Consider the following 17771-nt stretch of genomic DNA (forward strand, 5'->3'; position numbering starts at 1 on the left):
ATCATTTACTGAAAGCTCAACAAATACACTAGATGGCAATATTTAGTCACAATATACAAAGTCATAAGTCTTTCTATCCGTGGATCCCTCTCACAGAAAGAATGTTAATAATGTAAATGCCATCTTGAAGATTTATTGTCATAATAAATAAATACAGTACTTATGTACTATATGTTGAATGTATATATTCGTCCGAGTTTTATTCATTTTTTTCTTAATGCATTGCCAAAATGTATATGATCGGGAAAAATTATCGGGAATGATTGGAATTGAATCGGGAGCAAAAAAAAGCAATCGGATTGGGAAATATCAGGATTGGCAGATATTCAAACTAAAACGATCGGATCGGGAGCAAAAAAACATGATCTGAACAACCCTACTTACTGTATATAAGGAAAGAATTTTGCATCAAACAGAATTTGACTCAATTTACAATGATGAAGCTACTGACCTGCACTTACGGACCCATCTTACTTATTATGAACATGGTGGTTGCGCTGGCAGGTTGTTATTTCACCAGCTAAAACAGTCAATTACTGCAGGCTTCATAGCAGCAATTAAAGATGAAGATGGACAAATATTAACAGACCAAAAGGACATTAATGCAGAATTTAAATATTTCCACGACAAATATTAACAGAACAAAAGGACATTAATGCAGAATTTAAATCTTTCTACGAGAAAAGTTTTTATTACTTCTTCAGTGTGTGACCAAACCCAAAGTGAATAATTCTTCAAAAATCATTTGAATCTGATGTCACTGTCTGAAATTATCGATGCTATGAAGAAAATGAAAAAAAAAAAAAAAAAAAAACAACAAAAAACAAACAAACTGATGAAATCCCTTGACGGTTACTTTTATGACACGATTACAACACAGGGGGCTTTAGCTACACAACAGTGCTTACCTTTCGAGACCTTTGCCTTTCATCTCATTCGTATTGTTTCATCTTCTGCAATGAGAGAGGCTAAGGTGGCGGTGGTGGGCGCGGGCGTGGTGGGCTTCTCCACAGCCGTGCGCATTGCCGAGATGCTCCCACGCTGCTCTATCACCTTGCTGGCCGACAAATTCAGCCCGGACACTACCAGCGACGGGGCAGCCGGGATACTCATTGTGGAACCTTTTCCAGGTGAGCAAGAACTATGGGACATTAAGTTACCAGTTTAATTGTTTCTGGGGCCAATTATTTTTCACAATTTTTAGAAATTGAAATGTGATTACAGTTAACCCTCATTATATATTGACTTAGTTTTAACAATATTGCAGTTTTTTTTTTTTTTCCTAGGGCCAGGTAGCTTAGAATGAAAACAAAAAAAAAGGAGCTTGATATTCTCCCTTTGTGGTTTTTCATTGTTTTATTCATTAGGAGAAAGCAGTGAACACTAAGGGGTTATAGAGGGACAGAAAGGAAGGAGGCAGGCAGAAGAGGAAAAGAACAAACAACAACATGAAATACATTATTACATGACAATGCTACCTAAGAACATAGTGGTGCTATAAATAGCAAATTATATTTACCCGTGGATACCATGTGGGGGGACCTGATAACCAAGGAGAAAAAGGAAAGTGAGTCATGAGACGTAATTAGGCGGTGTGAAGCGTACACAATTCAGCAATGTGAGGTGGGAAACCCGGTATTATATAATTCACCTGTATGTGTAGATATGTCGACATCCTATTCTATGCTACCTGATCGCTAATCCTGGCACCCACAAGATCTTTATCTGAATATTCAGACGTGTGATAGTGCTGCAGAAAAGTGCAATTTCTGCTTGGGGGCCGCCCCAAGGCCTCAATACCGCCCCAGCCAATCAGCAGGGGGAAGAGTGAGCGCGGCCCACTACTCCTCCCACAGCTCCGGCAGAGGGGCCACCGCCATCCCCTGGGCCCTCGGACCATCCGCGCCCCCAATAACCGGCTTTCACGGAAGGGATGAGGGGACGCGCCACTGCCCCCCAACGCCCACCCCTGGACACATACACCGCATCCCCAAACGCACCAGTAGTCAGGGGACAATGACCCCCCCAAACAGAGGATGACCAGCCCCTCCCCAGATCCCACGGATCCTGGGAGGGCCCACCGATGACCCCGCCGACAGAGGGCAGTGTCACCCAATGACAATCAGTGTCCCAAACTTCAAGAAAGAACATTTATCAAGGTTTCCCCAGCCATGTCTTGTGTGTTTCCATCTAGCGAACAGCCTTCTATCACTACGCCAGCGCTTCTGCTATTGGACACGCTCAGAGTTTGCCACAAAACGTTCACTGCCGAGGGAACGCACCTTTCCAGGCGGTTTTAGAATCAACACCTTTCAAACTAAACTTCTCGTGCCTCAGTGGTCTTAGAACATTTTGGAAGACGTTTGTGTACTTGTGAGATGGCACCATATTATATTTCTCTCTCATAAAAACACATTGGAAAACCGGAAAATTGGCCTTGAAAATCATTTTAAAGTGCTTGAATTTGGCAATGAAAAAGATGTACAAATCCTGGAATGAGTTCAGGTGAGGTCATTATAATGTTGGGTTCAAAGAGCTGTCACTATCAGTAAAGTAAGCTAACAATTAATCAAAACAAACCCAACAAAGAGATAGCAGTCTTGGTATATTATAGAAAGTGACAAGACAAACAAGAAGACCATGAGAACACAAGAATCAAGAAGGTTAACAAAAAGCCTAATACCTCAATGCAGAATGCAGATGGACAATGACTCAAAGCATACTTCGAAAGCAACGAAGGAGCTTTTAAACGGGAAAAAAAGTGGAATATTCTGCAATATCCTGGTGAATTGCTTGCGTACTCACCTTGCCCTATCACGCCCCATCTTCCCAACATCAACACCTCATCCCCACAGTGAAGCATGGTGGAGGGAGCATCATGATTTGGGGCTGTTTTTCTGCCTCAGGGCCTGGACAACTTGCAATCATTAATGTAAGAATGAATTCAAAAGTATATCAGGACGTCTGGCAGGAAAACCTGAGGCCGTCTGTCAGACATTTGAAGCCAAAAGATTTGGGGCTGTTTTGCTGCCTCAGGGCCTGGACAACTTGCAATCATTAATGTAAGAATGAATTAAAAAGTATATCAGAATGTTTTGGAGGAAAACCTGAGGCTGTCTGTCAAACACTTGAAGCCAAAAAGAGGATGAATGCTGCAACAAGACAATGATCTAAAACACAGAAGTAAATCAACTTCAGAATGGTTTCAAAAGAACAAAATACACGTTCTGGAGTGAAGTCTAAGTCCAGACTTGAACGCCATTGAGATGCTGTGACATGACCTAAAGACAGCAATTCATGCCAGACATCCCAGTAATCTGACTGAACTACAGCTGTTTTGTAAATAAGAATAGGCCAAGATTAGTCCTGATCGATGTGCCAGACTGATGTGTAGCTACAAGCTACAGGAAGCGTCTGGTTGAAGTTGTTGCTGCCAAAGGATGGGGGTCGGGGGGGCACACAATATTAAATGTGATGGTTCACTTACTTATTTTCCCCCTTCTGTCATTGTTTGCATGCTATCCTCATTAAAATATGAAAACCTATAAATGTTTGGGAGGTTTTAGTTAAAGCAGTTTTTTTCATCTGTGTGATTTTGACAAAGATCAGATCACATTTGATGGTGATTTTATGCAGAAATGTGAGAAATTTCAAAAGTTTCAGATACTTTTTCATACCAATGTATATTTAATGATGTATTTTTTGGGTTGTTTTATTTTTCTGTTCTTTCCCTCTGTTCCCCAAAATGTTTTTTTCTTTGTACTGCTTTCTCCTAATAAACACAATCTAAACACCCACAATGAGAGTACACTAAACTCCTATGTGGCACATTAAAATTCTTTAGCCTATAAAGACATTCAGATTCCTATTCACCATGTCAAAGCAGTTGAGCAGCACGGGATTAGTTTTTTAAAGTGTTTTGTCAAATTATTTAACAATATTTTTTTTTCTCATGGGATGCAAATGATAAAAGTGTTGTCTATCCCTTTGAATTAAAGGTAAAAGTCAATAACGAATGGTTGTGGAAAATCCTGACGGTTAACTCATTGCCTGCCATTGACAATGATGGACGTCCAATTATGTAAGAGGGAGGACAGCTTGGAATGCTCGTGTTTTAGTGCCATCAGAGGCGCTGGAAGTCATTCACAGCAGGAGGTGCTGAGGATCATTTTTATTTTTCCCATCCAATGTTTTTTTTTATTGGGAATAAAAGCATCCTTGTATTATAATGGAAGTCCCCACAGCTAGACGACGCAATGACACACAAACACATTTGAAAGCTAAACTGAGGCTTATTGGCCCTTTTAACAACACAAAAATAACATGCGCACGAATATCCAACAGCGCTCTGCATTGGGACACGGCAGTTTAACAGCAACAACAAACAATAAAATGGCTACAATGTAAGCATGACTTACCAAAATGAAGACACCTAAGGACAATCATCTTTATTTTTGACCTCGAATTGAATTTTACAAATTTTTGCTTTTTTTGTGCTATGTTTTGTTAACGCCTCCTCTGTCAACAGTTTACTTTTCCTTCCCAATAGCACCTTATTTATCGTTACCCGTAGCAAGCAAGATGTCAGGTGGTGTTATTAACAAAATAGCTATGCAGTCCCTGACAAAAGTCTTGTCGCTTATCCATTTTGTAGAAACAATTGCTAATAACCTGACTTTTAATTATTCAATTGGTTTCAGAAATGGCTCATATGAAAGCTAAGACCGTCCCAAATGATGTTGAATATACAAAAATATGTTTCTCTGAAAAAAGATTAATCATTTAATGAATACATACATAAAGGTCAAATTTTGGCAAGACAAAAGTTTTGTCGCCTACAGAAAGTAGTGTGAAAATTGAACAAAAAATGTACTTCAAATACAAAAATATGCGAATTAAATAGTGGTGCTGTGAGATCCAAATTTAATATTTTGTATGACTTCCATTGGCTTGAAGGACTGCATCCATGCGGTTCGGCAAGGATTCATACAATTTATTGATGAAGTCATCAGGAACATCAAAGAAGGCAGTGTTGCATGCCTCCCAGAGTTCATCAACATTCTTGGGTTTCGTCTTCCATGCTTCCTCTTTCACCCTACCCCAGACATGCTCAATGATGTTCATGTCTGGTGACTGGGCTGGCCAGTCCTGGAGGATCTTGATTGACTTATGCAATGGAGCACCATCCTGCTACAGAATTTGTCCCTTTTTTATGGTTAGGAATGTAAGAGGCAGCTAAGATTTGTTGATGTTTCAGACTACTTATGTGGCCTTCCACCCTGCAGATCTCTCGTACACCCCATACTGGATGTAACCCCAGACCATGATTTTGCCACCACCAAACTTCACTGTTTTGCGGCAAAAAGTGGATTTTTCAGATGAATCTCCCATTGAATTACACCACAGTCGCCGCAAATATTGCATGAGACCTACTGGAGCCCGCATGGATCCGAGATTCACTCAGAAAGTGAAGTTAGTGAAATTACAAAAATTAAAACACATGGGAAGACAATATAAATGACCTACAGGGTGACCCAAAAAAAAGTTTACACTCAGTTGACTGCTTGTTTAAAAGCCATTGAAACATATCTAAATAGGTTGTCATGGTTAAGTGATACATTAAGGTCACTCAATGCAGCTGGTAATCTCTCGTCTCTACAATTCCTGTGCTTCTGCTGAAAATGAAGAAAACTTTAGCTGTACCTGAATTGCTGCGTGCCGGTCTGACACCTACTGAGATTGCAGCAAATCTGAGAATATCCAGATGTGCAGTCTACAAAGTTAAAAAGAAGCTGAAAGATACTGGAACAGCCTCACGAAAACCTGGGTCTGGAAGTGACGATCTGTGCGGACCAAAAAAGTTGATTCACAAGGTGATATGTGGCCACCCCAGAGTCCAGATCTCAATCCCCTGGATTATAGCATATGGGCAACTGTGGAGGACAGTGCCTGTAAGAAGCCACAAACTTCTGTGGCAGCCTTGGAGAGGTCCATTGTTAGATCTTGGGAAAAGATGACAGCATCCTACATAAAGAAGACCTGTCAAGCGTTCCGCAGGCGCCTGGAGGCTGTTGTGACACTTAAGGGAGGACACATTGAAAAATAGAGTGTACTGTATATGTTCTTTACAATAATGTATAATTTGTGATTCAATTCTAATTCTAAGCTGAATAAACATGGTATTTAAGTTGTATTATGGCAGTGTAAACTTTTTTTGGGCCACCCTGTATATACATGAAGTCATTACATAATTCAAATAAGGTTGCTTAAAAGTTGGTGGGGACAATTTTAGCATCCTGAAAAGTTCGTAGTGTTTTGTCCCAACCGTTCCTATGCAAACCTACGCCCTTGCTATATATATATATATTTAATCCCCAAAGTTGAATACTATTGTTTAAATGTTTTATTTATTTTTAAGAAATAAAAAGGACTATCAAAACCTTTTTTTCCCCTCTCCAACACCAGGGCTTGCTGCAGCACCGTCAGCACCCACTTCCCGCGCCACTGAGTGCCATTAATCGCTATCATTCGCAGACAGCCTCTCCCAGTAATGGTTTAGATGTCTAGCGCCGTCAATGACAACCAATGAGTTAATTGATATAAAAGAGCTGTTTTAATATTGCTAAATAATAAATACTGTACCTACCTTAGATATCCCTTTGGAACGACAGAGATGCTGGTTTCGTGACAGCTTTGAGCACCTGCTTGACATCGCGCTGTCCCAAGATGCGGCCGATGCTGGTGTGCTGCTCAGCTCAGGGTAACTTTCAACTTGAAAGAATGTTCACATGCAGACCGAGCTGATGTTTGTCCCGTCTTCTGTCGTCCAGCTATACAATTTTCACCGAGCCCCCTGTCGACAAGAGACCCTACTGGTGGGACATCGTATTGGGTTTTCGCTACCTGAGCGACCGCGAGCTGCGACGCTTTCCCGGGTACACATTCGGCCAAGCCTTCACCACCATCAAGTGCGAGTGTGCAAGCTACTTGCCGTGGCTACACAAAAGGTCTGTTCAACATGTCCGTCTCGCAATTTCAAAGGTTCTGGATTTGAATCCTTGCAAACGGGTTTTTACATGTTTCCAAAATGGGTATTTAAATTGACCAGTGAGAATTCCATATTTCTGGTTAGTACTAGGGTTGTTCCGATCATGTTTTTTCGCTCCCGATCTGATCCCGACCGTTTTAGTTTGAGTATCTGCCGATCCCGATATTTCCCGATCCGATTGTTTTTTTTTTTTTTTTTTGCTCCCGATTCAATTCTAATCATTCCCAATAATTTTTCCCGATCATATACATTTTGGCAATGCATTAAGAAAAAAATGAATAAAACTCGGACGAATATACTGTATACATTTAACATACAGTACATAAGTACTGTATTTGTTTATTATGACAATAAATCCTCAAGATGGCATTTACATTATTAACATTCTTTCTGTGAGAGGGATCCACGGAAAGAAAGACTTGTAATTCTTAAAGGATAAATGTGACTTTGTATATTGTGACTAAATATTGCCATCGAGTATATTTGTTGAGCTTTCAGTAAATGATACTGTAGCCATGCCCAAATGCATGACGGGAAGTGGAACCATGACTGTGCATAGTGCTACCAATTGATATATCTTCTCTGCGTTGGAATATACCATAGGGTGTTAAGAAAAAGATCAATTACTACCTTGCTTCCCCACATTGCGTCCCACGATATTTCTAATCGTAGGGAGAGGGATTGTAAGGCTTTAGCCAATTAAAAAAAGGCTCCAAAGGCTTCCAAAATTCACTCTATTCATTTTACGCTGCCTTTTAGCTCTCTATACAGGTAAAACGGCGCCATTACAGATTGAGCGTGACAATGCGTGAGTGGGTCGTGCAGCGCATGCATTAATTGCGTTAGATATTTTAACGTGACACATTTTTTTAAAAATTAATTACCGCCATTATCGGGATAAATTTGATAACCCTACCTTAAGCCAAAACTAAAGACTCTGGATGAGTGTAACATAGTATGTCTGTAACGTTAAATACAATCAGAAAACGATTTAATAAAAAAAATATATATATATTTAAAAAAGGCATGTCCGATATTTTTTTGCCAATTCCGATACTTTGAAAATAACGTATCGGACCCGATCTCTAGTTGGTACTAATATTTTCTTGAGGACTTTTTTTTTTTTTAAGCGGGAAGTGGGGTGCTGAAGGTGCTGTAGCACCCGCTGGTGTTAAGGAGAAAATTTATTTTATTTTATTTATTTTTTTGGTCAAAAATAGATCGGTAAAATCTATTGAGGCAATAGCGTATTTATCATTGGGGATTAAATCTATATGTTGAAAAAGGTTTTTTTTTGTCGTTGGTTTTTTTGTTGATAACATGGTCACCACCTGACACCTTGCTTGCTACCAGGTCATGTTAGATAAGGCGCTATATTGGAACGGAAAAGTTAACAGAGGAGGTGTTAAGTGGGCGCAAAAATGAATTAGCAATTTTTTTCTTTACAAAAACCGCAAAACATTTTTAAAATTCAATTCGAGGGCGAAAATGAAGATGATTGTGATTGTTTATAATAGTGCCCAACGAGGAAAAGTTAGCTGCAGATTTAGACCGTGGTGAACTTCAAATAGCTTGCATTGTAGCTATATTATTTTTATTGTTTGTTGTTGCTTTTGAGAAATGTACAATTGTGCAACTTATTTGAGTCTCGTGAAAAGTGGGTGTTAAACTGAGGCTTGTTGGACGTTTTCAAATGTGTTTGTGTGTCATTGCATTGTCTAGCTGCGGGGATTTGCATTTTAATACATGGGCGCTTTTATTTCCAGTAGAAAAACTCCAACGCTGTCTTTGTAATACTCTAGTACTAGTAGGTAAACTATCAAGCATGCATGTGTACTGCCATAATGCACGCCTTGTATAGAGAAAAGCGCGAACATGACAAATTTGGACTAAAACGGCTGTTTTTGGATGGGAAAAACAAAATAAGATCCTCAGGACCCCTGCTGTGAATGACTTCCAACGCCCATGACTGTCAGAATCATTTTTTTCAGTGATTTTTTTTTTTTCATTCTACCATTTTATTTATTTTGTTTCCAATTCTTTTTGTACTTTCTGGTAACTATTTTTTTGCATTTTAAATGTAATTTTCCTTTATTTTTTCAGTTTCTTTTTTTGTTGTTGCCATTTTTCATATTTTGTTTGCAAATATTTTCTTTTTATTTTCTTTGTTTCCTAGTCTAAACTTTTATTTTGGAAATATTTTCCCCATTTTTGTTAATTTTTTATTGTTTTGTTGTTGTTGGTCCTTTTTGAATAAAGATACAGTATACCTTTATGATTTAAAAAAATTTTTTTTTTTACATCAGACTCAATTATTTTCACGTTAAATTGTTTGAATCATCTCTGCAAGCCTCTCAGTCAAATTGAATTGGACGGCTAGCACGGTCAATGGCATTGAAATATGAGCATTCACTGCCAGTCCTACCAGTTCCGATCAATTAGACGTCTATCGCTGTCAATGGCTTGGGTTTGTGTCCAGGTTCACGCAAGCCGGTGGTAAAGTGGAGCAGAAGAAATTGTCTAGTCTGGATGAGTTGCGAACGGACTACGACGTCATCGTTAACTGTTCGGGTCTGGGATCGGAAGATCTGGCGGGAGATGCCGACGTGTACCCGGTCAGAGGTCAGGTGGTGAAAGTGGACGCCCCCTGGCTGCAGCATTTCATCCGCGCTGATGCCGGGGAGTGGTACGTCTACCCCGGCTCCCGCTACGTGACCCTGGGTGGAACGAAGCAAGCGAGAGATAGGCGCCTGGATTCTGACCCCGGGGACGCTGAAGCCATCCTTGAGCACTGCGCCAGATTGGAACCATCCCTGCGTCAGGGCAAGGTGCTGGGCCACTGGGTCGGGCTCAGGCCCTACAGGAGGAATCCCAGGGTGGAAAAGATGCCGCCCCTGGCAGATGGCAGACACGGGGCGCTGGTGGTGCACAACTACGGCCACGGGAGCTACGGCATCTCCCTGGCTTGGGGGACGGCCGTGGAGGCTGTTGAGCTGGTCAGGTGCTGCCTTGAAGAAATGCATCCTACTGCCAAATTGTAATCGGCTTGCTTCCATAAAAGACACAATAACTTTTCAACTTTCATTAAACATATGCAAACTTTTTTGATTAATCATCAACTTACAAGTAGTTGAATGACACACATATAAAAAAAGATTTTATTGTATTTTTTTCCATTTTAATAAACATGACTCTTTCCACTGGAATGCACGATAAAGGTGTTGTCTGTCCCTTCAAATCACAGGCGTAAAACTCAAGGCCCGGGTACCAGGGCTGGCCTGCCACATCATTTTGTGTGGCCCGCAAATATACAGATGAATCGTGTGTCAAATGCATGTGCCTTGCGAAAAGAAAATGCAAATAAAGTTCTGTAGGCCTCAATGCACGATTGAGCATTACATAAATCAGGTAATTACTAGCAGTTTTCGTTTTCATCTTTAAATGTTAGTTTAAAAAATGACACTATTTGCCATTTTCCCTTGTTTTCATTTATTAAAAGCGAAATGTTTGCATTTTTAAATTTGAGACAATTTGGTGTCCCTAACCCCCTTTATTTAACTCATTGCATGTCTGTACGCAATTCAAACTGGGAAAACAGGTTGGCAGCATATGGTTGCCATTCTCAGTCAAAATTGATTGGATTTCTAGGGGTGTCAATAGCAGCAAATTGAGTTAAAAAACAAGACTTTAGAAAATTAATGAAAAGACATTATTCACCACCCCTTTTTTTTTACAGAACAAAAAATAAATAAATTCGATAACAGTCTCAAAACGATTGACTATCAAAACTTTAGTCATCAATTTAGCTGCCAATTAATCATAGCAGCCTTAGTTGGCAATGTTATGCCCCGCTGACTGAAACCATAACTACAACATAGCCAAAGATGACTAATTGTGTGTAGGTGAGTGTCACTTTGTATTATTTTGTATTTATACCCAAATTTAAGGCTGCCCTCTCCTGAAATTTGATAATATGGCTACACCGGAGTAATAAATGTCCACAAAACTCTGTACATTTTATTATTTACATACACCTGAACTCACAAAGGCACTCTCCTGCCTGAAGGAGGAGTCCATGCAAAGGAGAAGACTGTTCCACGAGAAGGAGAATGAAGGCCAATACTTCATAGGCTGGCATCCCCCATGTTGTCCAAGGGTTCACTACTCTCGAAGCAGCCCGAATCTCTCGGGGAGTCTCCTGCCACGGAGTGGCCGTCCGACACGGGACCTTCAATGTCGAGGAAGCTGACAGGATCAGGATTGCTGCTGCCTGGAAGGAATTCCATCAAATTCAAAATGTGCTGTGCCTTTAACATTTTCCCTGCCATAGACAGTGATAACGCCGTTAACATTTGAAACTAGGATGGCTGGCAGCGATCGTTCTATCAGGATAATTGACGATGGTAGATGTCTAATCACCTGGCTTTTTTCATCCTGCTGTAAATCTTAAAAAGATTGTTTATAGTACACATCCAATCCATTTGATTTGGGAGGGTTGACAGCAAATGATTCATTCACTGCCAGCGCTGCCAATTAGAATGGATTGGATGAATATTGCCGTCAATTGCAACCAATGACTTCAGATGCTTAAAAACTGGATTTGGACCATTATTAGGTCAACAATGTCTCTAAACAATAGACAATGAAAAGTTGACAACTCTTTTCTAATCAATACTATTGTGAAAAGAGTAAAAAACCAACCAAATGACAGAATAAACCAACTAAAGAAACTACATTCGATCATTTGGTGCTAGCTCTCCTAGTCCAAATGGATTGGACGTCTGTCGCAGTCAGTGGCAGGCAAAGCGTTAACATGCCTGTTTGTTATATCAAAAAAAAAAATTGACATACATTACTGACAGTGGCGCCACCAGGGGGTGGCCACGGCCACCCCTATAAATTGGTTGGCCACCCCACTGGCCACCCCGCTTGCCAGTATATTGTTAGATTGTTGTAGCATCAGTTATGCATTTCATCCCAAATGAATGCATTTATTTTGTTTTGTTAAATGTAGGGCTGTCAAATTTATCACTTTAATGGGCGGTAATTAATGTGAAACGTGAAAATATCAGGCATGAAAATGGGTCAGGGGTTAAAAAGGTGAGAAGGGTGTGGAGGAAATATGTTCCGGTAGGGCTGTCCCAAACGACAAATTTTCTCCCGATTAGTCATCTGACTATTTTTACAATTAGTCGACTAATATATATATATATATATATGTATATATATATATATATATATATATATATATATATATATATATATATATATATATATATATATATATATATATATGTATATATATATACTGGACTGTCTCAGAAAATTAGAATACACAATATTCTAATTTTTTGAGACAGTCCTGTGTATATATACAGGACTGTCTCAGGAAATTAGAATACACAATACAGTATTCTAATTTCCTGACTGTCTCAGGAAATTATATCTACATACAGTAGATGTATAAGGATCCATTTCTAGCAAACATCACTCCAGTGTTCTAATGGTGCTTTGTTTGCTAGTTGCGTTAGAAGGATAATACAGGCAGTCCCCCGTTTACGAACGAGTTCCGTTCCTGTGCTGGCGACATCTGACCAAAGCACATTGTCCCAGTTGAAGCCTGGGACCGTGTGTATTTTTGTGTGGGACCAAGTTTGCGCTTTTTGGCAACAAACACTCTTCTGGTGTGCCACGAAAGATGCACATGCTGAAAAGCACCTCATACCCACTGTGAAGTATGGGGGTGGGTTAGTGATGCTGTGGGGCTGTTTCGCTTCCAAAGGCCCTGGGAACCTTGTTAGGGTGCATGGCATCATGAATGCTTTGAAATACCAGGACATTTTAAATCAAAATCTGTTGCCCTCTGCCCGAAAGCTGAAGATGGGTCGTCACTGGGTCTTTCAGCAAGACAATGACCCTAAACATATGGCCAAATCTACACAGAAATGGTTCACCAGACACAAAATCAAGCTCCTCCCATGGCCATCTCAGTCCCCAGACCTTGTTTTGTTGGCAAAAGGGGTGCTAATAATTGTGACACACATTATTTGATGTCAAATAATTTTTTCTTTATGTGGGATTTTTTTCCCCCACTGAATGAATGCACGTGTATTGAAGGTTGGATTGTACTCTTTTTTCCATTAAGGTCCAATATTATTTGAATGAAAAAAAAAATTAGAAGCTAAAAAACACTTTTTCAGGGGTGCCAATAATTATGGAGGGCACTGTATGTATATACACTGCTGGCCAAAAGTATTGGCACCCCTGCAATTCTGTCAGATAATGCTAAATTTCTCCCAGAAAATGATCGGAATTACAAATCCTTTGGTAGTAAATAGTAATATCTTCAATTATTTTGCTTGCGATGAAAAAAACACAAAATAGAATGGGGGAAAAAAATGAAATCATTAGCATTTTACACAAAACTCCCAAAAGGGGCCGGACATTTTCAGATCTCTCCACAGGTGTTCTATGATGTTCAGGTCTGGACTCATTGCTGGCCACATGAGAAGTCTCCAATGCTTTCTCTCAAACCATTTTCTAGTGCTTTTTCGAAGTGTGTTTTGGGTCATTGTCCTGCTGGAAGACCCATGACCTCTGAGGTAGACCTAGCTTTCTCACACTGGGTCCTACATTATGCTGCAAAATTTGTTGGTAGTTTTCAGACTTCATATTGCCATGCACACGGTCAAGCAGTCCAGTGCCAGAGGCAGCAAAGCAACCTCAAAACATCAGGGAACCTCCGCCATGTTTGACTGTGCGGACCGTGTTCTTTTCTTTGAAGGACGAAGAAAACAAAATCGCTGGTATGGAGATACTTTGGCTACAGAAAAGTTACAAACGGCTGCGGCTTAGAGGAGGAGGGCCAGCCGACATATAAAACATGTTTGCGGACAATGGCAACCGAGGAGGCAATACCTCCAATTTGATTTCGCATTTATATAAAATTAAAGGTTAGTAAACACTGTCATGAACGTTTCCCACCAGCTACGAGAGTTAACTCCAGCGTGTTCAGTGTGTTTAGCGGTGGTAAAACGTGTTTTTTTGATCCAATTTGCAAATATGTATTGAAAAATAAAACTTTTTTTTTAACCCAGATATCCTAAAGTAACACTTTTTAGATCAATAATTGCAATACCGTGAAACCGTGATATTTTGGCTTATCTCATACCGGCACATGCCTAGTCATGAATATTACTGACAAACATAACGTGAGCTCACTGTCATAATTGCGCAGCAGCCGTGCGGCGGCCAGAAGCACGGCCCTGTGCCGGGGGTCGCTGACCAGCAGTTCGTCCAGGTCCTCCTCCTCCAGCAGTCCGAAGGTGTCCAGGTCGTCGTAGCCGTTGAACAGCAGAGCGGGGAGGTGCTCCTGCTCGCATGCGTCACCACATCAGGAAAATGCTAAGAACACAAACGCTTCAGGGCTGGTTCTTACTTGTAGGTGGAGGCGCTCCAGAAGCTGCTCCAACGACTGCGGTTTGGGCAGCCGTGCCCCGGCACGTCCGGACCGGCTCTCCTTTGGCTCGGTCAGCTCCGGGTCCAGCACGTCCACGTAGACAAATTTGAATGTCCCCACTTTGCCTTTCAGCATGCCCATCCATGTGCCCATGGGGGGCTTGCTGATCATGTCAATCACGTCGCCGCTCTGCAGCAACACGGGCCACCATTGAGAAGTTTTAGCATGAGTAATTTGATGTCTCGGTGGCTGACCTTGAGTTTGAGGGAGTCTGTGTCGTAAGGGCTGGGCGTGAAGTCGGTGTGAACCAGGGCACGTCCGCAGAAAGGCCCGCAGTAAGCCGCCTCGTCCTCATCCCCTTCCTCCGACTTGACACTCTCTCGGTTGCTGTCAGACCATTCAGCAGTGCCAGCCATCCGTCCGCCTGTGGCGGCGAGAAGCGGATGAGCTCCGACCTTTCGTTTTACGCCGGAGCCCATGCAAACATACTGATGGAGCTGTGGCCGCTGAGGGAACTCCTTAGGCTTTCCACTGAGCCTCCAGGCTTCATCTTGGCTTTCTCCACACAAGGGTTCAAGCGAGGTGACTGAGGGCAGCTGGAAACGCCGTCTCGACTCGACTTTTCATGCATAAACAAACACAAACACGTGCATTTTGACTTCCAGCCATATTTCCTTCAAAAATAGCAGCTCTGACCAAAACAGCCAGACAAACATAATAGCTAACTTACTTTTTGTGTCAACTATTTAACACACTTGACTTTTTTGTGCGTAAATCGGTGAACTAACTCACAAACCAAGTGGCAACTAAATGAAGTAAATGAACTACCCAGTCTACTACTAGTTAACTACTAAAATATTTTTTTTAAATCCAACTAACAAAAACATGCATTTTAAATTTAACTCAAACTATGTACAGTATATTTAAATCTCTCAATTTTTTTTTAAAGAATATACTTATACTATATCATAGACGTCATAATATATTGACATGACACGGGGCTCAGGGCTGATCCGTAGGGGGCCTATTTTCAAAAACTTCCAAGTTCAAATATTTTCAAAACCAAAGCTGCTACCGACCTAAACCAAGACAGGCACCTACCTTATCCATATATGAGTCTCCATGAGCAACGGCATCAAAAAATTCAAAGTTGTTCCCTTATAAAATCCCAATTAATTATTTTTATATAAGTATAACAAAACTTAAAATGGCTATGAAATTCTGAGATTTTACACTAGATACTCAAAAATCACCAAATGCAGAGATAATCACCTATATTTTCAGGATCAATAGCAATATTTAACATACAGGTTTTTGCCCAAAATAGCAACTCAAATTTTTTTCAACAGCTAATAAATCACTCAATTTTCACATCAGAAACTTAATACTTGAGGAAAACATGCAGAATCAATTATAAATAATTTATTAATAGAATATTAATAAATTTGTTATGCAATCACAACTTATTATAGAATAGAATAGCCCTTTATTGTCATTATAAAAATGTAATAAAATACATGTAATTTGGTGGTGTTATTTATTGGGGAAAAAATACTATTCAAAGCTACTCTGACCCAATTGGTCATGACTTCCAAAGGTACTTTCAATCATTCGCTGCCAGCCCCTTCCAGTTAAAATGGAATTGGACATCCGTTTTCCATCAATGGCAGCTAATGAGGTCACCAACCAAGCAAATGTTAACCGATTTTTACCTGATATGATAGAGCAGCTTGATATTGCTTGCTGATGTGCTTCCTCACAGTCTCCCTCACAGACTTGACTTTCTTACCCAGTGAGACACGAGTGATCTGGGGTGACTTGACACCTTCCTCGCCCTCATACATTCAAAGACAAAAAAAAAAAAAAAATCAGGAAAAAGTATTTATGATTTTGCTTTTGTGTTTTACAAATTTGTGATATTTTAGGACCTACAGTGTGTTGGCCTGCGTGTGCTGAGCGGTTGGTGACGTCAAATCCTCCAAAACTGCAGGCTCTCTGGGATTTAAGCATTCCAAAAGTGAAAAACAAACTTTGTAACTCCTGGTAACCAACTAACCATAGAAAGTAACTAACTAACTACCGTATTTTTCGGACTATAAGTCAGTTTTTTTTTCATAGTTTGACTGGGGGTCCGACTTATACTCAGGAGCAACTTTTGTGTGAATTATTAACATATTGTGATATCATTTCACATGTTATTTTGGTGTTTTGGAGTGACACTGATGGTCTGGTAAACTTGTTAGCATGTTGTTTATGCTATAGTTATCTGAATAACTCTTAAAGGGATCCTCTATTTTTAAGACAAGTAATTCTTAAAAGATAAATGTTAGTATGAGTTATACTAATTTGATATTAAAACCCCTCTTAATGTTTTTGTTTTAATAAAGTTTGTAAAATTATTTTAAGTGATAGGTCGCCATTCATGTTACGTCGCAGTGCGTGACGTCACTGGTCCCATGTCGTCAGTTCTACCCTTCCTATTTGAACCAGATCTGAAAAGTGAAGAGCAGGACAGCGCAGTCAGTCGTTCACAAGACGAGCTTCAGGGAAAAATGCGTGCAGCAAATACCTGATAAGACAAAAGTTGGGCAAAATTGGTGATGCGAGAGAGTCCTGTTGGGAACTCCGGTTGGGAGCGAGAGTGCATGCTGTTGGGATTCGGGAACTCTGGTTTTATTAGCAGATATTCAAGGTAAGTATATTGCATTTTCAAACTTATCCCAATATAATTATGTAGATTGTTAGCATCCAGAGCTGTCGTGTGCTTTACATACAGTACAGGCCAAAGAGCACACCTTGTGTAATCCATGTCTTGTACATTGTAACGCGTGGTAGCTACTGTAGGATACGTGTATAAAAGTACCGAAAAGGGGAGAAGCTTCCACTTATGCACATTTATTCACAAAAAATAATATTTCCACCTTGACCACTCTTCACTCGGGAGCTCAGCAGTACGCAAACACGCCTTCCCTGACGAACTCCAACATTGTTGTAAGGTCCACGTCAGAGTCAATGTCGTCACTGTAGCGTGCCATAGTGCTTTAATTACTTAGTATGATTTGGGGAAAACTCCGACGAAGAATAGTCAACAAAAAAGATAGCAATAGTAATCCAAACCCGCGTTTTTTACTCACTCGAAGATCCAGGAATTAGACCGATCCCATGGCAATGTCTCAGCCGCGATCAGGGCGTGGATTCCACAAAATAGACTGATCCTAAAAGCCGCTGTGGGACCGACGAATCAAAAAATGGACAGATCCAAAA

General features: G+C 40.4%; 2 protein-coding genes across 4 annotated transcripts in view; one reads left to right on the plus strand and one right to left on the minus strand.

Moving 5' to 3' along the window:
• Positions 1–10254, plus strand: part of ddo (D-aspartate oxidase) — a 14775-nt gene extending 4521 nt beyond the window's left edge. Inside the window, exons 2-5 of one of the 2 annotated variants that reach the window (XM_057858960.1) lie at positions 966–1130; positions 6652–6760; positions 6831–7007; positions 9528–10254. In XM_057858960.1, coding sequence (XP_057714943.1) covers positions 1031–1130; positions 6652–6760; positions 6831–7007; positions 9528–10089 — 948 coding nt within the window. In that variant the 5' untranslated portion in view covers positions 966–1030 and the 3' untranslated portion in view covers positions 10090–10254. Of the gene's footprint in view, positions 1–963; positions 1131–6651; positions 6761–6830; positions 7008–9527 lie in introns of both variants that reach the window. The other variant, XM_057858959.1, reaches the window with a different exon arrangement.
• LOC130930804 (SAM and SH3 domain-containing protein 1-like) overlaps positions 10193–17771 on the minus strand; it is a 74907-nt gene continuing 67328 nt past the window's right edge. For both annotated transcript variants that reach the window (XM_057858955.1, XM_057858956.1), the window contains exons 10-16: positions 16440–16502; positions 16220–16342; positions 14997–15126; positions 14762–14931; positions 14487–14696; positions 14270–14420; positions 10193–11318 (exon numbers count right to left, since the gene is read on the minus strand). In XM_057858955.1, the coding sequence (XP_057714938.1) occupies positions 11173–11318; positions 14270–14420; positions 14487–14696; positions 14762–14931; positions 14997–15126; positions 16220–16342; positions 16440–16502 (993 nt within the window). In that variant the 3' untranslated portion in view covers positions 10193–11172. The remainder of the gene's footprint in view (positions 11319–14269; positions 14421–14486; positions 14697–14761; positions 14932–14996; positions 15127–16219; positions 16343–16439; positions 16503–17771) is intronic.

The sequence above is a fragment of the Corythoichthys intestinalis genome, chromosome 15, assembly GCF_030265065.1.
Source record: "Corythoichthys intestinalis isolate RoL2023-P3 chromosome 15, ASM3026506v1, whole genome shotgun sequence".
NCBI lineage: Eukaryota > Metazoa > Chordata > Actinopteri > Syngnathiformes > Syngnathidae > Corythoichthys > Corythoichthys intestinalis.